The sequence below is a fragment of the Podarcis bocagei genome, assembly GCF_964188305.1.
Source record: "Podarcis bocagei genome assembly, chromosome: 11".
Classification (NCBI taxonomy): domain Eukaryota; kingdom Metazoa; phylum Chordata; class Lepidosauria; order Squamata; family Lacertidae; genus Podarcis; species Podarcis bocagei.
Window position 1 is genome coordinate 33,928,240 of NC_138136.1, and position 26,835 is coordinate 33,955,074.

Here is a 26,835-nt window from a genome sequence, read left to right on the forward strand (position 1 = left end):
AGTAAGTAAGCCCTAAAGACAGCATAAATGTTTAAAATGCCATTAACAGTACAGCTGATGTTATTTCTCAGCTGCTGTTGTAGAGCTGATCATGTTTGGTTTGTGAAACGTCAACAGAAAACATCAGTGCATGAGACGTTCCTCACAGATTGTACACAAAATCATTTTGGTGTACAGTAATGTGATATAAATCCAGCTTTGAAAACAACAGATTCTGGAATCTCTTCCTCCATATGGGATTGTTATGGGAATGAGGGTATAGTTAGGATTTTTCCTAACTTTTTCCAGACATGCATGTCCATAACATGTTGCTTTTAATAAGCTCTGGTAAAGAAGTCTCTTTTAATGAACAATTTGATGTTTGAGCAGGATTGTTGCACCTTGTCTGGAGATGACAGCTTTAATGTTCCAAGGCAATAGAACAGAAAGTAGCAGGTGGAACTCTTGCCTCCTACCTTAAGTGTTATGCTGGGTAATCTTTTTCCATGCTGGTGAAAGAAAAATTGGAAAGCAAAGTGCCTGTGTCCTATCTCAGTGCCTTAGAGCATTTAAGAATCTCTTGTAGATAACTAGGGTTGTAACCAGCATCAACCATACTCATGACCAATATAAGTCCATTAATTCCAGTGGGACTATTTGTTGATCACTTCCCCTACCTAGGCAGTTATCTTTCCACAAGAGCCGACACTGATGCCAAAATCCAGCATTGCCTGAGCTCTGTAAGTGCAGCTTTCTCCTGACTGAAGTGCAGAGTGTTTGAGGGTCGGGACATTCGCAAGGAAACCAAAATGCATGTTTACAAAGCTATTGCGCTACCAGCCTTACTGTATGCTTGTGAAACACGGACCACTTAAAATGCCTACTCCGTCTCCTCAAAAGATTTCATCAATGGCATCTCTGAAAAAAATTACCGTATTTTTTGCTCTATAAAACTCTCTTTTTCCCTCCTAAAAAGTAAGGGGAAATGTGTGTGCATCTTATGGAGCGAATGCGGGCTGCGCAGATATCCCAGAAGCCAGAACAGCAAGAGGGATCGCTGTTTTCACTGCGCAGCGATCTCTCTTGCTGTTCTGGCTTCTGAGATTCAGAATATTTTTTTTCTTGTTTTCCTCCTCCAAAAACTAGGTGTGTCTTGTGTGTCTGGTGTGTCTTAGAGAGCGAAAAATACAGTATATATCACTTGGGAAGACAGGTGAACTAATGTCAGTGTACTGGATGAAGCAAAGATCACCAGTGTCGAAGCAATGATTCTTCAACATCAACTTTGTTGGTCATGTTCAGATGCCTGATTATAGTCTTCCAAAGCAACTACTCTATTCTGAACTTAAAAATGGAAAGCGTAATGCTGGTGGTCAACAAAGAGGTTTAAAGACTCTCTCAAGGCAAATCTAAAAAAATGTAGTATAAACACCGACAATTGGGAAACATTGGTCTGCAGGTGTTCTAATTGGAGAACAGCCTTTACCAAAGGTGTCATGGTCTGGTGACTTCTGTTTCAGTGTATCTGAAGATGTGTGCATGCACACGAAAGCACATACCAATAACAAACTTAGTTGGTCTCTAAGGTGCTACTGGAAGGAATATTTTGATTTTGTTTCGACTACAGAAGACCAACACGGCTACCTACCTGTTACATGGACTTTGAAGATGCTTGAACTCAGGATGAAAGCGAAAAACGTGCTATGAGGATGGCACAGTTAGCAAATCCTCACCTTGATCAACTCTCACCTGGAAACCTATGCCCCCACTGTGGAAGGACATATGGATCCAGAATTGGACTCACTGTTAAGACCGTGTTCATGGAAGACAATCTTACTCAGCTACGAGTGATCGCCAAAGAAGAAGAGTCCGAGTATAATTAAATTTGATACAACCCTAGTTTTCCAGGACGCAGATCGCATATGTGGAGTCTATGCATTTATAGCTTATATGTACAAAAGAGCCAACTATCACAAGGTCAAGGGGGGGGCTAGTTTATGTGAACCTGTTCCCAACCCCTTTGTCATCCGCACAATGGTTATCCTTGAATTTTATTTAACTGCATTTGGCAAATCTCCAGACAAGGACCTGGCAACCCTAGTTCTGATTGTTGCAGATTATAAGAATTAAGCATTTGCTAGCTGCAGCATATTTGGAAGAGTGAATAATACTGCCACTCTGGACAGCTCCCAATCAAGTGTTAAAAACAGTACAGTGTTACATATTAAAAACTTCCCTGAACAGGGCTGCCTTAAGATTTCTTCTGAATGTCAGGTAATTGTTTATCTCTTTGAAATCTGATGTCAAATGTTATATTGATATGTCATTTTTATATAACTTGAGGAATTTTAAGAATTTTTAAACAGTTGCACTAGTAGGAGCCAGTGCAACGAATCCTGTTAGTGCAATGGGGTTTTCCTAATTGACTTGGGGTGCGGGTGTTTGGTTCGGGACAAACCCCAGAACAGCACATGGAGGAGGTGGTTCCATGTGGTGAGCAGAAATGCTTGCACTGACAGCAAAATCAAATCGCTCAGCAATGAATTCCCTCCTGAGGATTTCCTAAGCTTACTTTTGGCCTTCTTTCCGCATTGTATCAACTACAGGAAATACATTCTTTTGAAGCAGGAAAACAATTGCACACTTGATTTCTGGGACAGAGGCAATCAGGTAACATCAGTAACATTTGCATACATAATATACATTAAGAAATTAAGTGTATGGCCCTAAATGTCAAAAATTGGGTGTAAGATGATTGTATTTTTCTTTGTTTACTGTCTCCTGATATTTAATTATAATCAGAATTATAGGAGAATATCTGGGATATTTCCTATAACAAGTCACAGAAATTTGGCCATATATTGGCATTAAGTGGGACCGGACCACTCCTTTCCCCTCTTTTTTCCTGCCGCCACAATCCTTCCTCCTCATCTTTCCTTTCCTTGCCACACATGGGAATTAGGCCAAGGACCATAGGCTGTCTACTCCTGGTTTAATTGATCAGTGAAACATAGCTGTATACACACAATACATTTAAAGCACACACATACAATTCTGGGAACTGTAGTTTAGATCTCACAGAATTAACCAACTACAGTTCCCAGAATTCTTTGAGAAAAGGCATATGCTTTTTACACATGCCATGTGTACACAGCCGCAAATTAGTCTCCTTTTAAACAGAATGACCTTGATCATCATGAGAGTTAGACTCCTGCTGTTGAAAAGGTTCAGTTCAGACACTGTCTTTTTCAAGAGGAGAGAGAGAGAACAAAATATTTGTTTTGCAACCAAATTCCAGAAATTATAGGAATTTCTGTGCCTTGTACATTTCCCCTCATTGGTTACTACTTTGCTTTGTGTTTTAGGCAGACAAAATCAAAAGCAATGTTACAGCATTGACTGCTCTGGCAGCAAAGCCTGGATGGGAAATGATTAGCACTAGCCTGGACTGTGTAAGTACTCAATTGTGCAGAAGACACACACATTTCCCTACCAATTCAAAGAATTAATATGAATGGAAAGTCCCAATACAATGAGACCTTTTAGACTACAAAGTAATTATGTGTCATTAATTTTATCTCAGACACTGTCCTCTACGCTTCTGCAATTTAAAAGCTGCAGCTGTTAAGGTATTTTCTAAAACTGTTAAAATTATTTGTCTGCTTCCTCTTTGAAATCAAAATGTACATTTTTAACTAACACCCTTCTCCCCCTTTCTATGACTGCTAATTAGTATGCTGCTAGAAGACACGCTTTGAATGTCAAATTGTTCACATGGATCATGTGACTATTCATGTGACACTGCTTTTTTTCTGCTGAAGATTTTGAGTTCTATGTCTGGTCAGTTAAGAAAGAAACACATATTCTCAGTTGTGACAGTTTCCCAGTAAAACTAACCTGATATGATTTGTGCTTTTGGATAACTGATGTCTGACCTCTGCGTGGAGTAGATAAACATATAGTATTTTCATGAATCAATTGGAAGTAACAGTATGCAGTATTGATATAAAACATGAGTCCCATTTTTTTCCTTCTTCAAGTAGATGAATAATAACAATACTTTCAGTATTTTCTTGCAACTATACAAAAAAAGCAAGGCAGCAAAAAAGCAATTAAAAAATATTTTTTTGAAAGGTCCTGTCTGTCATGCCCAATCTATATACTTCAGATGTCTGGGCAACACAGAACAGGCTTCTCAAGGATCAGACAGATTAATATGGGTCAAAGTATTTTTGAGATATTCCTTCAGATGATCATATCTAGAGCCACTTATATTAATAGCCCGGCCACTATTATGCTCCTTCTGCCTACGGCAAAACTGATAGATCAAATCTACTGTCACAGCTCCTAAGTCCAGTTTGTCTCTTTTCCTTGCATAATTTAGCTCCTATTTGCCTTTATTCTTTATATCTCTAGCTATATCCACTCTGTTCATCGCTGAAACTTAATGGGCATAGCAATCCTAACCCCAGCCCGCGAAAAGCAAAATGGATCGGAGTGGATCACCACGTCCCAAACCCCGCCAGCTCACACTGGCCAGCGAAGAAGGTGGGGGGCTGTTTTTCCTAAAAAATTTGCTGCACCATCTCCAGCTGGGCCTCTTATGTGATCCAAGAGGATTTGGAGTTAACATATCTGATCAAAAATTGCTGACAACATGTGCTAAAACAGTCCATTTGGGGACGCGGGTGGCACTGTGGGTTAAACCACAGAGCCTAGGACTTGCCAATCAGAAGGTTGACGGTGAGCTCCCGTTGCTCGGTCCCTGCTCCTGCCCACCTAGCAGTTCCAAAGCATGTCAAAGGGCAAGTAGATAAATAGGTACCGCTCCGGCAGGAAGGTAAACGGCATTTCCGTGCGCTGCTCTGGTTCGTCAGACGCGGCTTAGTCATGCTGGCCACATGACCCGGAAGCTGTACACCAACTTCCTCAGCCAATAAAGCGAGATGAGCGCCGCAACCCCGGAGTCGGTCACGACTGGACCTAATGGTCAGGGGTCCCTTTACCTTTTTACTGGCAGCAGCTGGTTTCCTACCCTACAGGGTGCACTGGGGCTTCCATTGTGAAGGAGCCCTTCCACCACCAGCAACATGCTTCTCCACCTATGGAGTATCCTGCTCCCATCCCCTCCAGCCATCAACATTGAGGGAGTAGGATTGCACTGTAAAATTATAGCAATATTCTCTTATAGTGTTCTCTTCCAGTGGTTCCCAATTGGTGGTCCGCATAACCCACCCAGGGGGTCTGTGGCACCATTCACATAACAAAAACTACCATAGAGATACCAATATTTTCTAAAGTAAGGGGTCCATGACTGGGATTTTGAAAAACGGGGGGTCTGCTGCACATAGCTAATTGGGAACCGCTGTTCTATTCCATTAAAGTAAGCAGGATTCTCCTAGAAACTTTTATAATGTTGTATGGCTGATACTGTTTAAAGTTATGACCCATACTTTCCTGCGTATTTGATTTTAAAAGCTAAAGGACCTACCAACGTTGTTAATCTTTATCCATAATTTTCTCTCTCCCCCCATGTAATAAAAAATATTTTTTTTAGATAAAATTGTTTACTCTTGAAGAGACAGATGCTTTGTCAGTCAAGGTTGAAATGCAAGTGCGGATATCTTCAGAACTAGCATTCTCCCTCTTATCTGACTTCAGACATCATGTGCACTGGGTTAAACACTATTCGTAAGCATATATATATTTTCCTTTTAAAGTCCATATCCACTCTCATGATCTGGCTGAAGTAGATTTTGCCTTCATAGACCAAAGCGATCCGTCAAAATGATTTCCATAATATTCAGTAGGACAATGAAGAAGTTTCAAGTAAAATACACAAAGGCTTTTATAAGCTTTTGTAGCCAAGGTTTGTTACAACTCATAGATAGTCTGGAGAGAGCTAAAGCATGAGCCTGGATTCAGATGACATGCTAAGCCAGTGGTTCCCAACCTTTTTTTGGCCATGCCCCACCTGGGTATCTTTAAAATCCTGATTCCCCCCCCCCCCATGACATATAATTCTTCTTATTCAAAAAGCAAACTCCTATTCACTTGGAGGAAGCCTAAAAGGCCATTAACTTTAATACAGTGGTACCTCGGGTTACATACCCTTCAGGTTACATACGCTTCAGGTTACAGACTCCGCTAACCCAGAAATAGTGCTTCAGGTTAAGAACCTTGCTTCAGGATAAGAACCGAAATCGTGCTCTGGCGGCGCGGTGGCAGCAGGAGGCCCCATTAGCTAAAGTGGTGCTTCAGGTTAAGAACAGTTTCAGGTTAAATACGGACCTCCGGAACGAATTAAGTACTTAACCCGAGGTACCAATGTAACGCATTCTCGAATTGCCCCCCCCCCAAAAAAAATCAAATTGCCCCCCTGTGGGGTATGTGTCCTGCGTTGGAAACCATGGTGCTAAGCCAAGCCACGGTTTAGCTCAGCATGGCCAGTAGCAAAACAACTAGGGAGGAGTATGGCTTGACATTCTCAGAGTGGTTTAACACTCAGTCCCTCTTCCCAGAGAACTCTGGGTATTGTTGCTCTGTGATGGGAATAGGCATCTCCTAACAACTCTTTTGGAGAAGACATGACTATTAAACTGGTATCATAGATCTAAATGTATAGTATAGATGTGGCCATTGTCTTTAGAAAAAGGCACTTTAACCATGTTAGTTGGACAAGGAAATAGTTCTGTAAAGATATGCTTTTTAATAAAGATATGCCTTGTCAGCAGTGAAAGTGTTGAACTGGCCCAAATATATCCTACCTCTTAGATTTCAAAATGATTAAATGTGCTCCAATTTTGCATAGTGTTGTATGTTGAAAAGTAACAGGCTGCAGCCCTAAACAAGCTGCATTGGGAAACAGGTGAAGAATTATGTAATTAGTAAGGCAGAAATGGTAAACATTGACTTTTTCATTTTACTGCATTAATAAAGCATGTTATTTTTATCTTCGAAAGTTTTGTCAGCACGGCACTTGAAAGTGGAGCAAGGGAGGAAGAAGAGGCAGAGCTGGTTAGATACAGTTTAATAGATGCAGGATTAAGCTGAACTTGAAGTGAGCAATAACTTTTCCCATGTTGCTTCTTTTTGCCATTTTGTTTGGTTTAAATTTTTACTGAATAAAATGAAGTCATGTGTTATTTAATTATTTTTTAGTTAGTTATTTAATCTGAAACAAAAGCTGTACATTCCTAGTCACAATTTAGATTATAAAGAACATATCCTTTAATTCATGTTTTACATGATACCTCGGCTACTAAACTTCACTAATGTATGGCTCATGTTCTTACAGAACGTGTAAGGTTATCCAGAATGTGACCGAAGAGGACAAAATATATCACATTACATCCATATCAATTAATGGAAATAAGCCAGATGATTTTTTAATTCTCGTGTCTCAAAGAAAGCCTTGCAAGACTGGGTAAGTTGTTGAAAGCATGCCCATTTAATGGCAGGTAAATTTCAAGCTTTCTACAATAAAGTAACAGGACCCACACACCCAAAAATAATTATATGCTGTGAGTTTGGCTGAAATAATTATTTCTTGCAAAATGTGGGGTGTCTTGATTACACAGAAACTCTGGAAATAGCAAAAACTGCTTTGTAAAGACTGAAGGCAAAGGTGCATGTGTGAAAGGCCATTTGTGCAATACCCCCTACACCGGGGGTGAAGAACTGGCCTCTCCATCTCTGGGTTAAGTGTTACAAGCTTGTCAAGTACAGTGGTACCTCGCAAGACGAATGCCTCGCAAGACGGAAAACCCGCAAGACAAAAGGGTTTTCTGTTTTGGAGGCGCTTCGCAAGACGAATTTCCCTATGGGCTTGCTTCGCAAGAAGAAAGCCCATAGGGAAATCTCCGGGGACCTCTTTTAAATGCTGGTGGTGGGGAGCAAAGCCTTTCCCCCCCTCCGGCCTTCAGAAGAGGTCCAGGAAGGCCGGCGGGGGCCGAAAGGCTTTGCTCCCCACCGCCAGCATTTTAAATGCAGTCCGGGATAGCAGGGAAGCGCTTCCCGCTATCGCGGACGGCTTTTGAAGGCAGGCAGGGGGGAGCAAAGACTTTTGCCCCCCGCCCGCCTTCAGAAGAGGTCCAGGACCTCTTCTGAAGGCGGGCGGGGGGCGAAAGTCTTTGCTCCCCCCTGCCTGCCTTCCCGGGAGAGCGGAGAAAGGCAGCGCGTTTCTCCACTGTCCCGGACGGCTTTTGAAGGCAGGCGGGGGGGAGCAAAGACTTTCGCCCCCCGCCCGCCTTCAGAAGAGGTCCAGGACCTCTTCTGAAGGCGGGCGGGAGGCAAAAGTCTTTGTCCCCCCTGCCTGCCTTCCCAGGGGCTTTTACATCGCCCTGGACAGCGGAGAAGTCCTCCGCTGTCCCGGGGTTTTTTAAAATGCTGGGGGTGGGAAGAAAAGCCCTTGTCCCCCCCCCCCAGCCTTCAGAAGAGGTCGAGGGACAGACTGTCCCCGGACCTGGTCTGAAGGCGGTTTCCATAGGAACACATTAATTGATTTTCAATGCATTCCTATGGGAAACCGTGCATCGCAAGACGAAAAACTCGCAAGAAGAAAAAACTTGCGGAACGAATTAATTTCGTCTTGCGAGGCACCACTGTAACCCACTTTTGCCGGCGTGGAGAATCAGCTGATCATTGGGACTTGCTCCCCACTGGTTCTTGCTCCCCAGCCTCTTCCACTCACCATAAATTATTACATATCACTACTTCGTTACTATATTGTGCGTTACATAAACAAAGAAATGTAATAACCTCCCGTGCAGTGCAGGGTTAAGGCACGAGGTTTTAACAACCCTCCCCCTGCACATAAAAATACAAAACTGAGCAACTACTGTCTTGTGACCAATACAGTAGCTGTACAAGGGCATTATAGACAGCTTAGATTTTTGTTGTGGCTTGTTGATAACACTACTCTTATTAAATTTAGAGACCCTTACATAATAGCTGTGAGGTCAGTTGCCTTGACATCTGTTCCACCTTCTGAGAATTACTGCAGGCGTGAAATCCAGTGTGCGGGATTCCTGATCTACCCTGATGGAAACTCCTCTTTTGTAAGCAGCATTGTAATTAAATAGTTATTTTATGTGCTTTACTCCCTTTACTCTGCCTTTCTCTGTGATATGTAGGGCTGCATGATAACTGGTTTTCAATATTGTGATATATCGCCACCTAAACATCGCAGTATGTTGATATACCATGGTATCTGAAAAAAGGAAGGAACGATGCAGAGGCGAACAGGACAATGTTCTGGCAACTGCTACTATTAAGGGTTGGGCTTGGCTACCAAATGGTGGTACTCAGGACAACCCAAAGTATAGTGATGAGTCATAGTGAATACAAATAATCTGGGACTTCCAGACTGCCAGCAGGCCTGCTAGGCGGCACTAGCAGGGCTCAGCAGGCTGCCACAGCTTCTACCACCACCAGGACTTGCAGGCTGCGGCCACTTCTTCCCACCACAGCGAGGTCTCGCAAGCCCCACTGCTAGTGCCACCACAAGGCCTTGCAGGCTGCCACTACTATTGCTGCCACTTTCCGTTGCCGCCACAAGACCTTGCAGGATGCCACTACTGCCGTCACTTCCTGTCACTGCTGCGAGTCCCCACAGGCCTCTGCCAGGACTCACAGGCCACCACTGCTTCTGCTGCCAAATCTTGTTGCCATTGTGAGACCTCGCAGGCCAATGCTGTTACTGCTGCCACCACTCCGTGTCACGGCCTTGCAGGCCGCTGCTGCTGTTGCTGCCACCAACTCCCATCACTGCTGTGAGTCCTTGCAAGCCGCTACTGCCACTGTCTCCCATCACTGCCGTGCGTCACCCATCCAGGCACCGATGAGACCCAGACCTACTTAGCTTCCACAGGACTTCAGGGCTTACTTTTGGGTGCAAGGTCACTTCAATAATCTTTCCCTGTTAATCCAGATGACAAAGAGTCATGCCTGCCAGTGCTATCTGCACTTGTGTGGTGGCTTGAAGCACCAACATAGGTTTTTCCTATGCTATCTGGGAGGCCGACACAGAAAGCAATTGAAACGTTCTTGCATATTCATACTGCTCTTACCAGCAAGAAGTGATACACTGAAATAGTGTTAAGAATGAAGCCCAAGTTGTTGAGTATGAAGTAGAACAAGATGTTTTTCGTGCTTATTTCACATAACTCATGTTAACCTTCTATATGTTTAAAGGTTTCCTACTGCATCCAAGGAACACCTGGTGTTATGCCTTATGTTGCTGCAACTCTTGATGGCTCATCAAAATCAATTGAGGATACAGCTTCTGGGTGCATTCATTTCTTGGAGTTACAGAGCAGCACAATGGACTGCATTTAATTAAGCAAGACTGTGTCAAGTACTTTACCATTCTTTATATCTTGTACACAAGCTGTCATTAACACCAATATTTATCAAGCTGGCAAGTCAGTTCCTACCTACTTTTATGTTCAGGACCTGTATACCTAAATCATCACAATGTTCTACATCATCATACGATGGAGCTATTTAATGATAAATTCAGTAACTAAGTTAAGTCATCTTTCACCAACATTTCATTGTTCTTTTGGAGTCCTCAGAAAACTTGTCAAAGCAATACGTATTACTGCACACAATTTAAAATACTGATTTTTTATTTAGAAAATCTCATTGTAAGTAAATTTACATTTCTATTGTAAATAATTTTCCTAGGCTATTGTTAATCTCAACTAACAGCTGTATTTGTTACTCATGATTTTGCAGTTACATAATGCACATATGACACTCGGTAATAAGCACTGATTTCAGAATCCCGAGAATGTCAGGTTGTGTTTCCCGTTTCTTGTAGTTGCAAACACAGATACTGTGCGTAGGCCAAGGCTGTATTTGAACTATTAAGTCCTGGCTTAGTAAGGGCATGCATGAGCTCCATCTGCATTCATGCAGCTCCTTTGCTCTTCCCTCTGCACAAGAGTAGGATGCCATAGTTAAAACTTGGCTTATTGATCCTGACTTGTTTGGAAGCCATTAACCATAATGATTTACTGCTGCTGCCTAGGTTGTTTTCCTGCTTGCACAATGGGGCATCATGTGAATATATAGGTGTCCTATGCTATTTTAAACTACTTGATGCTGCTTTCAGAATGAGCCACTGTATACATTTTAGTCGTATCAACACACACCCTTGAATTAAATAATTAAAACTATGAGTGTTATGCTAATTTAGATTTATGGCTGTATAAGCATCTCGTTATTTATTATAACTAAAATCAACCCCTTTGGGGTTTTAAATAGTATTTTTGTTATTGAACTTCCCAGAAAAGCAATGAATAACTAAAACTGACAGAATTCCAGTAGATTTTAGCAGGAACTGAATTGGGGGCTCCGAAGACAACAACATATCAAGAAGCGCAGTCTTCCTTCAGTGCTGTTCTATCACTGAATCTTGCACGCAAATATGTGCTCTAACCTGAGCTACAGCTGTTTCTCAAAATGTGATGTACATCTTGCAAATGGCCACTCTCCACTCGCTAACCTTTCCTGCTCCAAAGTAAAAGAAAACTGATATTGCTGAGAAAAGTTCTTCCAGGAGCCACATGGGCAGTGCCATTAACAGATCATCCGGGAAATACACTTTGGAACTGTTGAAGTGTAAGTAATTTGTAAGGAGAGAATGGTAGTTAAAGACTAAATCTGTGATTATCCAGATGTCACAGCAGACAGCAAGTAGTCGACATAAATGAAATTGCAAACTGTAACACTGCAAAGAATACAATTATTCAGAAAACACAAGAACTTGATACATGTGGTTTTATTACACTGGTTTATTTGTGGGGGAGGGAAATGGCTTCATCAAGTATTTAACTCAACTAAAAAAACACACAATCATTTCATTGTTGTTCATGCTGCAAGATCAACCCTGCTACCACCAATGTTTTAACTTTGCTTTTGGCTATTCATCTGTGGTCTCATTCTTGTGTTCATGGTGAGGTCAAGAACTTGAACACTAAGATAGGACTCAGTTTCATTTTGAGATACCTTCTGTCGTAGCACAAGTTTCATTTACGAAAAGCAGATTGACCTATTAGCTCTCCTTCCCATTTGTTTATTGGTATCACTACTCTCCACTGAGTAACATCTTATATTACCCAGTGACATGCTGATTGGAAAACCAGCAATTGCATAGATTAACTTTCTGTTCAGAGATATACTGTTATGCAGTTGCTTGCTGCAATTTATCTTCTGGCAAGGCATTCCCTCTCCTCTCTAGGAAGCCTCCATTTAAGTTAGGGTTTTATTAAGTGATCATCACTTAGGAGAGTGCAGTTATGGCTTATTCTGGAACTACAGTTCACAGTCCATTTTTAGTACTATAACTTTAAGCCAAACACTGACAATTGTTGTAAAGAATGATGCCAGACAGCAGTTGTCAGAAGTTAACAACTTTAACTATTTTTGGTTTTGGTTTTTGTGGTTTAGGGCTGTCTAAAACTTCTTGGTAATCTGCACTCATTCCTTTGAGCCATCGACCAACAGTTGCCACTCGATCTAGGAAAGGAAAAATAAATGAATACGTAAGAAATCAGCTTTCTGATCCAAATGCTGAGGAAGACTTATATGTAATTCAGCATTGCAGTTTTACATCCCAATTTATGCTCTTTACTCCAGAATAAGTCTCAGTGAAACCAATGGAGGTTACTCCAAAGTCTTGTACATTTTTGTACAAGACTTTCTGACAGCAACAAGTTGCAAATTCCAGTGCAGTATAACACTGAAACTGATTATTCAATTCTGTATGTCACCTGCTTCGTATCAGCCACACAGAAATTAAGCGTATCAAAATGAATGACATCTCTACCTGCAACAGTCGATGCACTATGTAGAGTTGGCATCACACCCCCAGTTAATGGCCTGTTTAAAGATGTGGTCAATAAGGTGAAATTGAGGGTTGTACCACTCGTTTTATAACTCAGTAGTCAGAGTTCACTATTTATATAGAATGGTTCACAGGTATATACGCTTTAGGATAAACATAAATTATTTGATCCCTCACCTGCATTTTGATTCTCTGGACAATCTTTTTTAAAGTGCTCAACAGATCCACAGATCCTGCAAGCACCTCCTGCAGAAGATAAAACACAGCCACAAAAAAAGATTTAACCGCAATATATGGATTATATTAACAAATGCCAGATGTCAAGGGTACAGAGCAAGTTTACAATTCATAAACACAAGGAAGCAAAACTCACTGTTCGTATTTTTGAGCTCTGTCACATCAGAACTACAAGGCTGATTCAGATGGGCAGCTGTGTTAGTTTTAAGGGACCACAAGGTTCTTCACTGTTTTTGCTACAACAGGCTAACAAGATTTGTTGTAGTATACACTTTTATGCACAAATGTTATTTCAGTTGGCAGTTATATATACAATATACATAGAGAGTCCAAATGGCAAGCCAACAGAAAAAGTACAGTCTGTGGCAGGAGTCCATTGTTTCAATTTAAGCTAAAACAAACGAAATCAAATTTCTTGATTAGCAATGAAATGAGATCCTATCAAGAAGTTTGATTCTATTGAGACAATGAGTTCCTATTGTTCTACAAATCATGACTCAATGATTCCTTATTTTGATATTTCCGGTTACTGCTCTTGCAAATGGTAACTTTGGTTATCTTAAGCTTTCCAGATATATTGATATTTTATACTTTGTTGATTGATCAACTATCATAAACACTTGAACCGACATTCTAGAACTTAGGAAGTTATTTTTTAATGCATTTCATGATGTAGCGTGTGATACTGCAGTTGCTATGATTTGTGTGCATGTGGTGGGGAATTGATAACAATCTATGCTATATGAACATGCACAGATAGGTGTGTTACGGGTTTTCTGATCAGGATCAATATGGCTGACATTTAAAGAGAATAATGGAATACTACTCTGCTGTATTAAGTGGGGCTTTTCCCCCCTATCAAATGTAAATACTTTGAAAAACCTATATGGGAATCCATTTAGAATTTTAGAACTGCTTCTCAAGTAACCAGTCAAAAATACTCGTGATAAGGGGCAAACAATGTCTTTGACAATGAGCCAAAATTCCCAAACAGTGGTGAGAAGCATACAAGGTCACCAGTGATAAAGCTCTCTCTGTTAACTTCTAGAACTAAGAAAGGGGGAGTACTCTCATGTCCATCAACTTAGTTATCTTTTTGGTAGGGGAGGGGGGGTTTGCAACAGTTGCACTCACCTTCAGCATAGAGTCCTTTAGGATTATCGGGACATGACCTTGAGAGATGTCCCATCTCACCACAAATGAAGCATTTTGCATATGGAAATTCCCCTGTAAGAATTCAATGATGTTACAATCGAAATATCCACACTAAGATTATATAAGACACTGCAGTGAGCCAGCATTACTGTAATCTAGAATGGTTAAAATCACTAATACTATGTGAATTGTTGAAAAATATTAAGACAGGCATGTAACTTTTGCCATGCCCAACATTCAATCGGGTTGTAGATACTACACATACCAAGAGCGGGATCTATTTTTGCTCTGCATTTGTTGATTTCATGCTCTGTAGATCCACAGCGGTAACAAATTCCAGTTCCCATATCTTGGCTTTCGAGTACAGCTGGGCAATCTGCCACACCGTGTCCTGGCTTTCTGCAGTGGAAGCACACCTTTGGCGATACAAGGTGAATTACTAAGTGAGCAGAAAGAGATATGAACTGAAAGCAATATCTTTTTCTGCTAGCCACATTTCAAATGAATCTTACCCCCCCCCCAACCAATGAGACCTGATGAAGTAGCAGCCAGTGATGCATAGTTTAGAGTAACACAGCCCCGGTGTTTTAGGGTTAATCTTTGCATTTAACATGCAGGTTAATGGCACCACCCAAACTGATGGAATTTGGATTTTTAAAGAACTGCACCATATCTTTAACACCATGTCTAATTTGGTCATTAATCTGAAGTTAAGATTCCTGAAGAGCAAAGCCATTCTTCTCACCAAGCCTCTCATTAACAATGGTATTTGAGTAACCTATCCAGAAAAAAGCCAAAGGCACACACCTTCTTGCTGAGGATCCTAAACATTCAATGACATCACCCTTTTTCTAGCACTAAGTATAACCTGAGACACCCATGGAACCCCATTGAAAGCAGTTCCACAAACCACACTTAAGCACAACAAATTACACACATTTATCTATTTAACCTTGAGTAGGAGATAGCTTATGGATGCATCACTCCAGAAAATTGCACTGAAATGGGTAGCCAGAGTATACGTGCCCATTAAATGACTCTATAAACTGATGCCAAGAGTACCAAATTCTACATCATAATCATCCCCTAAATGCTTTGTGAATTCTGGAAAGGTGATATTGCTCCAGAATATAATCATGCCCAGTGAAGTAACATAACTAAACTATTGGATTTTGAGTGCCATCACTCTTTGTAAACCTAACCTAACATACAGGGGCTGTAAAGAAACATAAAATAAAGAATTTTATTTCCCCCTGCTGTGCATGACTTCTGAAAGTCTTCATGAGTGATTTTCTCTATAGACAGCTGCTTTTACAGCTCTCTTACTGTGATCTGAACTGCATAAATTGATTCTGCATTTGTATCAGTTGTCATGCAATCTGCAGATGAAAACTGCCATAGAAAACATTACTATTGCGCATAAAACTCATAACTTTCATTTATCAGTATTTTATTTCCCATCCCTACAATCTGTAGGATGACTTAATTATCACCCTGCTATAAAAGAGAGAATAAAGACACAACAAAAATTGAGAGTGCTGGCTACAGTAATAGAAATACAAACTTCCTCAGCTCATGAACATTTAAGTATAACAAAACATTTAATTATAGCAGAACAAACATAAATTTCTAGTTCAGCTTTAATAATTTTGAATATTCAAAGCAAAACAAAGTCTGCTAAAGCATTAAAGAATATCTGAGCACTAAACATACATGCAGATCCAGAAACCGTCAATCTAATTCAGAAACAAGCTTTTTACAAGTAGATAAAGTTGTGCTGTGTACACAAAAGACTGCAACATGAGGAGAAAACCTATTTTCACGCTAAAGTGGGGAACCTGTGGCCCTTCAGATGATGGGCTGAGGCTGATGGGAGTTTAAGTCCAACTATATCTGTAGGGCCATAAGTTCCCCATCCCTGTGCTAAAGCATGCTCAATAATAGACGGAAGCCAAGACACAAATGTGTTCACTAATGGTTATCTGGACTGAGACAAATTATTGTGATCTCACTTATGTGACTGAGTAGTGTCATTTGCACTATGAAAAGAAAAAGTAACGGGCACCAAAAGAAAGAAATAACAATGGAACATCACCTTACCATTGTGTTCTTTTTCATTTCCTGCCTTTTCACTCTTCTCCCTTCTCGCCGCCGGTCCTTTTTCAAAGCTGTTGCTATTTCATCCTTTGCTTCACGGCTGTTGATCACCTCTCCTTTATGCAATGTCTGAGAGTTCTGTTTTAAATATTCCATAAAACCGTTGACATCTTCATTCGTATAGTCTTTTTTCTTCTTATTTTTCTTCTTCCCTTGAGTACTTCTCAAGGAAAAGTTGTTTGAAGAGCTTTGCTTTCTATCTGTTGTTGTGCTTCCGGCGGCATCATTTTTCATATGTTCCCATGGCGTTGCATCCAGAGCCTTCTTGTTGTGGGTGACATTTGCTCGTGCCCACCTGGTCATGACTTCCTATGAGATTTAAAAGATGTTAGGTTCACATGACTGGATTACTGCTATTTATAGGTTCAGCCTTGATTAATGAGGTGGAACCAGAACTGAATAAGCATTTCTATTTGTTTAGACCAGCACAACTGTGCTAGCTGGGCTGATAGGAGTTGTAGTCCACAACATTGGGGGGAGGGAGGGGGGATAAGCAGAGAACAGAATCAGGCCTCCTTTTATTCCCCTCTGGGCAGTGCCTCAGATCCAATCTTTACACTTTCAGTTCCCAGTCTGAGGGGAACTGGAGACCAACTGGAGACAAAGTGATAGGCAGAAATGAAGAGTGGAATCTACTGGCAAGTAGATCTGGATGACTTGAAACAGACAGGTAAGGGTTGCCGGTGCCCACCCATAAGCTAGAAAATCCTAACCCACAGATCCTTCCCTAAATTGTTGCCATCCGTCTGTCCAGAGACAGTGGAGTGGACTTCCAAGGCTTAAGTTAAACAGCTGGAGAATCACAGTGCTTACTGTGGCTGTGGAGACGGTTAACTTGTTATGGCTGCCTCCCACATTGTTTTTGCTGCATTAGCGGCACCGAACTGACCTCTCGGGGGCACAAGCTTGGGCAATGTGTATAGAGGTCCTGGGCTGCCCAGACAACAAATCCCCCTCTTGGCCTCACTGATGTGGTCCAAAGGAAAGCAGAGCAATACATTTGGCACCAGCTTGGCTGCAGGAGTTGCCGTAAGGAGGCGTACAAAGCGCCATCCAACTGTTTTAGGGACACCATTTGGGTATTTGTGTAGCCTTAGCCTTCTCTTCTCCCAAAGATGTCCTGCAAGACAGCGGGTACAGATTTATCCTCGGGTTTTCTCGAGGAACGAGTTATAGCTGCAAGGCAGCAGTGGCTTAGCATCCTTCTCCCCTAAATAAGACTGCTTTAAAGCGACAGGGTGGGAAACGACCACCATGATTTATGACTTGCGAACCTGGTTCTGGCATTGACCAAAAATTCCGGGGACTCAGCAAACACCCCAGGGTAATAATAATAATAAATCCGAAATAGATCCGACAACAAGCCTGAAGTCTGCAGGGTCTCCGCCCGGGATCTCACCCAACCCCGACCTGGGCATGTTCACTTCCGCGGACACGTGCGGAGCAGCTACCGTGGGAAAGGAGGAGCCCCCGGCACTCAGGCCTTCCGGGACAGCAGCCGAGCTCCGGGTGTCTCCTGAAGCAAGTGCCCAGCGGCTCCAGGCGCCGCTTCGCCTTCCCCGCCTCCCGAGCAAGAGGTCCCTCACTCACCGGGGTCAGGAGGCGAGAAGCGCCACGGAAAGCCTCCGGCGCAGACGAAACGCACAGCCTGGGAGGGAGAGAGCGGCACCGGAAACGTCCGGAGCCCGAACTGCTGCACTTCCTGTAGGTAGGTAGGTGGGTGGGTGGAGGCGGAGCGGTTGCCATGGGACCAAGCGCGGGCGGAAGCTGAAGCAACAGGCGGGAAGCGCGAGGTTATGTGCTGGCTCAGCCTGGCGCTGTGCAGGGTTAGGCGCGCGTAACACACTGAGCCTCTGTGGGCTGAAAAGAGCCGGGCTCTGTATAGGATTGCAGGTTTAGGCGCAGTGGGCGGCGGCAAAAGAAAGCCACCATGCGTTTCCCTCATTTCTTGGTTTCCTATTAATGTAGCTGTAAGTAAGCGCATACAGTCATGGGAAAAAGAATTTGAATTCTGTGGTGTTGCATGTGAAGTCATAATAACGAACTCATCTGTTTCTTGGCAGGTCTTAGAGTTAGCTAAATACAACCTCAGATGAAGGGCAACACACGATGTATTACACCGTCTCATTGATGTATTTAACAGAAATAAAGCCAAAATGGAAAAGCTGTGTGTGAAAAAGCATTTGTACATCTTATGATTCAATAGCTTGTAGAACCACCTTGAGCAGCAATAACATGAAGTAATTGTTTTCTGCAGGACTTTATGAGTCTCTCACATCATTGTGGAGGGATTTTGGCACGTCCTTCACAGTGTTGCTTCCGTTCATTGAGGTTTGCTGGCATTTCTTTATGCACAGCTCTCTGAAGGTCCCACGCAGTATTTCAATTGGATTGACGTCTGGGTTTTGACTGGGCCATTGCAACACCTTGGTTCTGTTCTTTTTCAGCAATTCTGTTGTACATTTGCTGGTGTGCTTGGGATCCTTGTCCTGTTGCATGACCCAATTTCAGCCAAGTTTCAGCTGTCGGGCAGATGGCCTCTCATTTTACTCTAGAATACTGTGGTATACAGAGGAGTTCATGGTCAGCTCAATGACTGCAGGGTCCCCAGGACCCATGGCTGCAAAACAAACCCAAATCACCACCCCTCCACCACAGTGCTAGACAGTTGGTATGAGGTGCTTGTGCTGATATGCTGTGTTTGGTTTTTGCTAAACATGGTGCTGTGCATTATGGCCAAACATCTCCACTTGGGTCTTGTCTGTCCAAAGGACATTGTTCAGAAGGCTTGTGGTTTGTTCAGCTGCAACTTTGCAAACCAAAGCCGAGCTGCCACGTTCTTTTTAGAGAGACGATGCTTGTTCCTGGAAACCCTTCCAAACAAACCTTTTCAGTCTTTTTCTAATTGTACAGTTATGAACTTTAACAATTAACATGCTAACTGAGGCCTGTAGAGCCTGAGATGTTACTCTTGCATTTTTTGCAATTTCTCTGAACATTGCATGTTCTGACCTTGGGGTGAATTTGCTGAGACGTCCACTCCTGAGAAGTCTGACAACTGTTTTTAATGTTTTTCACTTTTGCATAATCTTCTCACTGTAGAATGATGGACTTGAAATTATTTGGAAATGGCCTTAGAACCCTTCCCAGTTTCATGGGTGACACCACTTGCTACTCTAAGAGCATTGTGTCATCTTTCCTCCTTGGCATTGTGTTAAAACACCTGAATGCTCCAAACCAGCAAACTGCTAAAACTTTGGCTTTTATAGAGGTGGGCACACTTGCAAGGGCATCTGATTAGCAGCTCCTATCTGCTGCTTAGCCACTAATTCCTATGGAACACGTTGGCGACTAATATACACACAATAATTACCAAAATAATTATACATTCTTTATCAATCTTGTGCAAGCCACAGAAACTTGCGAACTACCCAGTCTAAGATGAACTTATAATGTCTGATTTCAATAGATTTTTCAAATGCTTAACTCAGTCTTTTGTTTTCTTTATCTTTTTAGGTAAGTTCATGAAGATACCAACAAAAGGTAAGTTCGGTGTTGTTCACAATACCGAGAGATGCTAGTGAAGTTGTAAATGGATGTTAATGAAGTTGTAGACAGGGTGCGGCGTTTTGCACCTGTTTTGCCCTGGCAGTCCAAGTAATCAAGAGACCGCTGTTCGCCCCCCCCCCCCGATGGGGCCCTTTTACTGGGGCTTGCAGGTAGCACACTCCCAATGTAGTTTTCCGGGCTTCTTCAGTGGTCTAATCTCAAAGCCTTGATACGTATATTGATAATCAATTTCATAGAGAATACTATTTCTTGGCTTAAGCTTAAGAGACTGATTTGCTTAAGTCATGTGTTGTTGTTCATCTGAGGTTGTATTTACCTAATTTTAAGGCCTGCTAAGGAACAGATGATGGCTATTATGCCCTGATATGTAAAACCACAGAATTCAAAGAGGGTGCACTTTCTGTTTCCCATGACTGTAGATGCTAGAAGTTCACACACGAAATAGGAGCACTTTTGCAATTACGGGAACATCCTTGTTCTCATCAAGAGTCAATGCCAGGATGTCTGTCACTCTCTCCCCACCTTCCTGCCCTGCTTTGGCTTCTTAAATGGACTTGTTGGGAGGCAGACTGTAAACAGCCTTGTTTTTATTTTGACATTGACACCTCACTTTCCGGCCATCTAGGTTTTAAGGCTGCTGAAACCCAAGATTGTTGAATAGCAGGTTTAATCTCACTGTGAGTTGAGTTGTACATACTTAGGACAACTGCAACTCAAAAACAGTCAGTGGCATTTACCAGGTGGGTAGACGGTTATTGTTGGGGAAAATAGGGAAGTTCCTGAGCATGTATGCCCTAAAAAACAGACAAACCCCACAGCCTCAAAAACTCCGCCAAGGTAAAATATTTGTTTTTATTTTCTTATGTTTATGATTGGTTAATATATGATAGCAGTCCATATTGCACAAAAAGTAAATAACTTGTGCTTTCTAAATATTGCACAAAAAGTAAATAACTTGTGCTGACTCTTATATTTATTCTCTGGCTCAGTGGCCACATTTAGATGTTGCGATAAACCATTATTTGCTCTGATGAAATGGCGCCACACCTTTTTTCTTTCTCTTGTCTCCTCCCTTACACAGGATGGAGTGACAATTAAAAGTCCCAGTTGCAGGCTTTCATCTGCGTGTAGAAAACTGCAGTTTGTGCAAATTACTGTATAATTCAAGCAGGATCAAACCATGGTTTGATATCCTGATTTGTTAACTAAATTTAATTGGTAAAAACCACAAGTTCTTGTATTTAGATAGGAAAGGAGGTTTGTTCCAAATAAAATTGGAAACTTTTAACTCTCCTCACATTTGGAGGAAGTGGGACAAGGAAACGGGAGCACACAAGCCCAAGACTTGACATGGCACATTCTTTATAACACTAACCTAGGGTATAGTATAATGCCTGAATATGGCCAGTTCACTCTTATTTATATTTACTTTGGAGTAATTGAACTCAATGAGTTTTAGTTCCAAGTTAACATATTGCCTGTGCCAAAATAGTTGCTTACAATAGGATACACAGCTGTGTTCTAACATGACCACATCACAAAAATTCCCATAAGTTAGGGGTGTAGAATATGATGCCTAGGCCCTGGTTCAGATGTTTAGGACAGATGGCCAGCTGATTAATTATTTGAAGCTATTACTAAATTTTCCACTAGAGGGAGCATGCTCCTACAGTTGACAGTTATTTACAAATACAGTACAGTAATGTGAATGTTTGGGAGTTTCTAACTTCAAAAGTTAAGCTTTATAGTCTGCTTCTATGTATAGGGTTAGGTGTGCTATTGATTTTCAGTGGATTAAGATTTCTCTTACTCTGTAAAGGACCAGGCTGCTCATACTTCTATATACGTATCTTATAGAGCTGCCATTGGAAATGCAGGAAAGTTACTAGGCGACACTGAGACAGTGTTTGGTGCCTAATTCTCAGCTCCATCAAAACTGGTTGAGAGGCAGGTATTATTGATAGAACTGTTACCAGTGGAAAGAGTGCATCTGTTGTTGTTGTTTAGTTGTTTAGTCGTGTCCGACTCTTCGTGCCCATGGACCAGAGCATGCCAGGCACTTCTGTCTTCCACTTCCTCCCGCAGTTTGGTCAAACTTATGCTGGTAGCTTCGAGAACACTATCCAACCATCTCGTCCTCTGTCGTCCCCTTCTCCTTGTGCCCTCCATCTTTCCCAACATTAGGGTCTTTTCCAGGGAGTCTTCTCTTCTCATGAGGTGGCCAAAATATTGGAGCCTCAGCTTCACGATCTGTCCTTCCAGTGAGCACTCAGGGTTGATTTCCTTAAGAATGGATAGGTTTGTTCTTCTTGCAGTCCATGGGACTCTCAAGAGTCTCCTCCAGCACCATAATTCAAAAGCATCAATTCTTCGGTGATCAGCCTTCTTTATGGTCCAGCTCTCACTTCCATACATCACTATTGGGAAAACCATAACTTTTACTATACTGACCTTTGTTGGCAAGGCGATGTCTCTACTTTTTAAGGTGCTGTCTAGGTTTATCATTGCTTTTCTCCCAAGAAGCAGGCGTCTTTTAATTTCGTGGCTGCTGTCACCATCTGCAATGATCATGGAGCCCAAGAAAGTAAAATCTCTCACTGCCTCCATTTCTTCCCCTTCTATTTGCCAGGAGGTGATGGGACCAGTGGCCATGATCTTCGTTTTTTTGATGTTGAGCTTCAGACCATATTTTGCGCTCTCCTCTTTCACCCTCAATAAAAGGTTCTTTAATTCCTCCTCACTTTCCGCCATCAAGGTTGTGTCAAGTGCATCTGTAGAAACACTAAAATAATTTCATAAAAAAGCTATTCATGAACATTCCTGCCTACTTATTCACACACACACATGGAATGTGGAAGTTCCATTCCCTGAGATGGGAGGGGAGGGAAGGGGACAAGGAACCTGTAGCCCTCCAGGTGTTGTCAGTTCCACCTTCCTTCAGCCCAAGTGCTCCAGGATGCTGGTGCTCCAGGATGATGGGAGTTGTCGTCCAGTAACACCTGGAGGGTCACAGGTTCCCTGCTACCCCTGGCTAAGTGGCACATATCTGTTGTAGAAATAAAAACTCTTAAATACTTATGAAAAGCAAATATTCATTTCCTGGAGTTTACTGAGGTATGATCACAGGCCCATTAAATATTCCATCTTATATTTATTGAGAACTTATTATCACTCCTGATCTATTTCCTTCCCACTTTTTTGAAAGTAGGGGAAGACTTCTGTTTTGATATTTTCATTTCTCTTCCTGAAGAAATCCTACTTTATTTACATATTTTACTTGCTTTGCGTTCTGCTTTGTTTTATTATTTCCAACATGAAATGTTAAAACAAAATCTTTAAAATACATTAGTACCTCGTGTTACATACGCTTCAGGTTACACACGCTTCAGGTTACAGACTCCGCTAACCCAGAAATAGTACCTTGTGTTAAGAACTTTGCTTCAGGATGAGAACAGAAATCATGTAGCGGCGGCGCAGCGGCAGAAGGAGGCCCCATTAGCTAAAGTGGTGCTTCAGGTTAAGAACAGTTTCAGGTTAAGAACAGACCTCCAGAACGAATTAAGTTCTTAACCCGAGGTACCACTGTAAAAATTGATGTTTATTAACATGAAGTTATTTCCCCCTTAAATTTTGTATAATAAAGATTTCAATAAAATGGTATATATTATAAGATTCATTGTACCACTTCAAAATAACCCTGGCAGAGCACATGTCCAACCTGCAGTTTCCATCCTCATAAATCAAAGTTTAGCTATTGCTTCTCTTTTTCGGAAGTTGGTATCATTTAATGTGGCCTGAAGGGAAAAGTTAATATAATGGAACAACCTATGGAGTAATATAAAGGTAAAGGTAAAGGTACCCCTGCCCGAACGGGCCAGTCTTGACAGACTCTGGGGTTTGTGCGCCCATCTCACATCTATAGGCCGGGGGCCAGCGCTGTCCGGAGACACTTCCGGGTCACGTGGCCAGCGTGACAAAGCTGCATCTGGCGAGCCAGCGCAGCACACGGAACGCCGTTTACCTTCCCGCTGGTAAGCGGTACCTATTTATCTACTTGCACCCGGGGGTGCTTTCGAACTGCTAGGTTGGCAGGCGCTGGGACCGAGCAGCGGGAGTGCACCCCGCCGCGGGGATTCGAACCGCTGACCTTTCGATCGGCAAGCCCTAGGCGCTGAGGCTTTTACCCACAGCGCCACCCGCGTCCCTATGGAGTAATATACCCTCGTTCAATTTGCTGTGCATACTAATAACCCGCTTTTCTTAGTTATACACCTGTGCAAAAGATATACTCTGTCCTTGTTATTGAGTCAAATACTGTACTTCCTGTTAAAAATTCCTGATAAAATATTATTAACTTATCAAGCTTATCAATAATATTTCCTTCTCTTTGCTGAAATGTTCCTTTCTGCTTTACAGAGTTTTACCAGTAGATGGAGATATGTACAAAGAAACAGTTTGTTTTATTTTTAAATGCTTCCTTCCCTACAGAAAGAACTGGCCTTGGTTTAAAAATCATTAGAGTTCATTTAATGGAGAAAAGAATAATCAATGAATGGCATTTTGAAATGGATTTTAATAAACTACAAAATAAATACTGACTTCTTGCCACAGTACTTGAGAGTTTAGTGAAATAATTGGTTTCCACGGCAGCTTATCTGTGGCATGATTCATGTGTGGGTACAATACAGATATTTTTCCTCCAAGCCCCACTGAAATAACTGTAAAGTATATAAAATGTATATTTGACTGCAACAACAGTATTTCCTACAGATGTAAGTCCAACAATAACTGCATTGATAAAATCTAACCATTTGACTATGGTTATCACTGATTCATTAGAGCTATTTTTCCTTTTTAATAACACTTTGAATTTCTAATGCTTTTCAGATCAACCTACAGACTAAGCAAGAGATACCTACATACATACATAATTTTATTTGTATGCTGCCTTTCCATCATTTAAACCATGCTCAAGGTGGCTTGTAGCATAAAAACACATTTTGTTACAAGCCTAACACAAACAGCCATAAACAATTAGTAAAACATCAAAAAGTACAAAACCAAATTAAACTCTTTCCACATACATTAAATAATAATAAGATCTAAAATAAAGATACAAAAAATCAATATCAAAAACAGCAACAACCCCACCCCCAACAACAACAACAAAACCCTGAACAAAACCCCCAGCTCAATAGACTTTCATCAGTTTCAGCTTCTGCAGCTGGAGTCAGTCAGGGCCCCACCCTCCCAGGCCAGGTGGGGAAAGGCCTGCAAGGCAGGGAGTAAGTCTTCCAGAACTCACAGCCAAGATGACAAGGGGCCAAAACTGAGCAGCGGGACATCTGTTCTTCTGGAAGGTCCTAGGTTCAATTTTCAACATCTCCAGGTAGGACTGGGAATATCCCTTTCTGAAAGATTAGTCAGACTGTGTATGTATTACCAGCTGAAACATAGCAAGGTAATTATTATTCTCTTCAAATTGAAACTGTTGGGTTTTTTGCAGGGGACAATGCATCAATATGCAATATGCCATAAGAAACGACAAGATAAATACACTATAGTGGCAAACTGTGTGTACACAGCACCCAAACCAGCAATAGGAGCAGACTGGATACTTTGTGAATGGGAGTGGGAGTGAGTAGATAATTCTGAGCTAGATTGCTCAATGGTCTGATTCAGTATAAGGCAGTTTCCCATATTTCCTTATCAGTGTGGGATGTTTAAAAAACGTCATGAAAATTCAGCAGCATTTTAGTGAGATCCCCCCCCCACATACACATCTTTATAAGTAATTTTGTCTAAGATACACATTTTGCAAAGCAATTTTCCTTTATATAATGCATTTCTGTATGCTATTTTCATGAGTGTATGTGTTTTTTATGAACACTTTTGCTTTAATATATGCATTTTTGTACACATAGCTTAGCTGAAGGACTGTATTGCAAAAGTGCAAATTTTGAAGGATGACTGTATTTTTGTTTGTGCTTTGTTTGTTTTGTTTCTGAAAGCATGGATTGGGTAGGATCACCTATAAATGCAGTCAAGTTCAGAAGCCAATGGTGACCTTGTGCTCTTGGAAAGGCTTCTGGTTCAGTGGAGGCATGGATACCCACTCCATTCTGTTCCCATCTGAAAATCGGCTCCAGAGAGTTATAGGATCCTCCAGAACAAGGTAGAAAGTGGTATGGAGGGAAAGGGGAATGGGCAAAAAATCGTCTTTCCGTCTTTTCCATTAGGGAGTGACTTCACTGGATCTAAAAGCCCTTCTAGAGCATGACAGCATTGTACCCAAAGGGTCTAACTTTCAATTAAACGTGCTTAGAATTGGTATAAACTATGGAGTGAAGCATCTAAATGAGAATTTGTATGGACTGGCATGAATCTCTGCTCCCTTCCCAAATACCTGAGTTGCTATACTAGGAAAGCTGCTATTCTGCTGCTTCCATTCACATCACTAGACAGAGCTTGGCAGAAAATATCTTAGGTATGAGTTTTTGTCTCATCACTTCTCAGTTAGTTTACAGGATTAAACTCGCATTTCCTCGGTGTTTGGTTTTTGTTTGAAACTTATTTACTTGTGTGCAATTCTGATTTAATGGGGAGGGGAATCAGTCGGTACCTGGTCTCTTCTTGCTGTGTTTTTTTTTTTAAACCTCTCTAGCATTGGAGAAGTTTTTTTTTGGGGGGGAGTGCAAGTTAGCAAGGGGGTTTCCTGCTGCTGGGAGACTCTTGGGAAAGTTTGAAAAAACACAAGTAGTTTCCCAGTTGCAAATTAAATGAGAGGTTTCAAGAGTTACCAATTCCTTGCATTACCAAGGTGACCTTTCAGAGGACGATGACCAAGATGATCAATAATAGAATGTGATTCTATGGCAGAGGGA

The 26,835-nt window shown here is 41.7% G+C and overlaps 2 protein-coding genes and 1 long non-coding RNA gene across 10 annotated transcripts in view; 2 read left to right on the forward strand and 1 right to left on the reverse strand.

Annotated features, from left to right (window-relative positions):
* ACOT12 (acyl-CoA thioesterase 12) overlaps positions 1–11,181 on the forward strand; it is a 28,659-nt gene extending 17,478 nt beyond the window's left edge. For 3 of the 4 annotated variants that reach the window (XM_081212501.1, XM_081212498.1, XM_081212500.1), the window contains exons 10-16: positions 2,586–2,649; positions 3,345–3,431; positions 4,396–4,527; positions 5,537–5,670; positions 7,277–7,405; positions 8,915–9,038; positions 10,174–11,181. In XM_081212501.1, coding sequence (XP_081068627.1) covers positions 2,586–2,649; positions 3,345–3,431; positions 4,396–4,527; positions 5,537–5,670; positions 7,277–7,405; positions 8,915–9,038; positions 10,174–10,317 — 814 coding nt within the window. In that variant the 3' untranslated portion in view covers positions 10,318–11,181. The remainder of the gene's footprint in view (positions 1–2,585; positions 2,650–3,344; positions 3,432–4,395; positions 4,528–5,536; positions 5,671–7,276; positions 7,406–8,914; positions 9,039–10,173) is intronic. The other variant, XM_081212499.1, reaches the window with a different exon arrangement.
* A 571-nt stretch (positions 11,182–11,752) lies between these two features.
* On the reverse strand, positions 11,753–18,088 carry ZCCHC9 (zinc finger CCHC-type containing 9). 5 transcript variants are annotated; one of them, XM_081212541.1, is made up of 6 exons: positions 17,972–18,088; positions 16,325–16,690; positions 14,490–14,640; positions 14,204–14,296; positions 13,010–13,078; positions 11,753–12,504 (listed from the first exon to the last, which is right to left on the reverse strand). In XM_081212541.1, exons 2-6 carry the CDS (start codon positions 16,682–16,684, stop codon positions 12,386–12,388), a joined length of 792 nt encoding a protein of 263 aa, XP_081068667.1. In that variant the 5' UTR covers positions 16,685–16,690; positions 17,972–18,088; the 3' UTR covers positions 11,753–12,385. The 5 variants fall into 5 exon arrangements, with proteins under 5 accessions (XP_081068667.1, XP_081068670.1, XP_081068668.1 ...); XM_081212544.1 differs by having other exon boundaries at positions 16,325–16,686; positions 17,972–18,065; XM_081212542.1 differs by having other exon boundaries at positions 17,833–17,974.
* A 7-nt stretch (positions 18,089–18,095) lies between these two features.
* Positions 18,096–26,835, forward strand: part of LOC308597071 — a 67,226-nt gene continuing 58,486 nt past the window's right edge. The window contains exons 1-3 of the long non-coding RNA XR_014012814.1: positions 18,096–18,351; positions 19,898–19,924; positions 24,368–25,340. This is a non-coding gene — a long non-coding RNA (uncharacterized lncRNA). The remainder of the gene's footprint in view (positions 18,352–19,897; positions 19,925–24,367; positions 25,341–26,835) is intronic.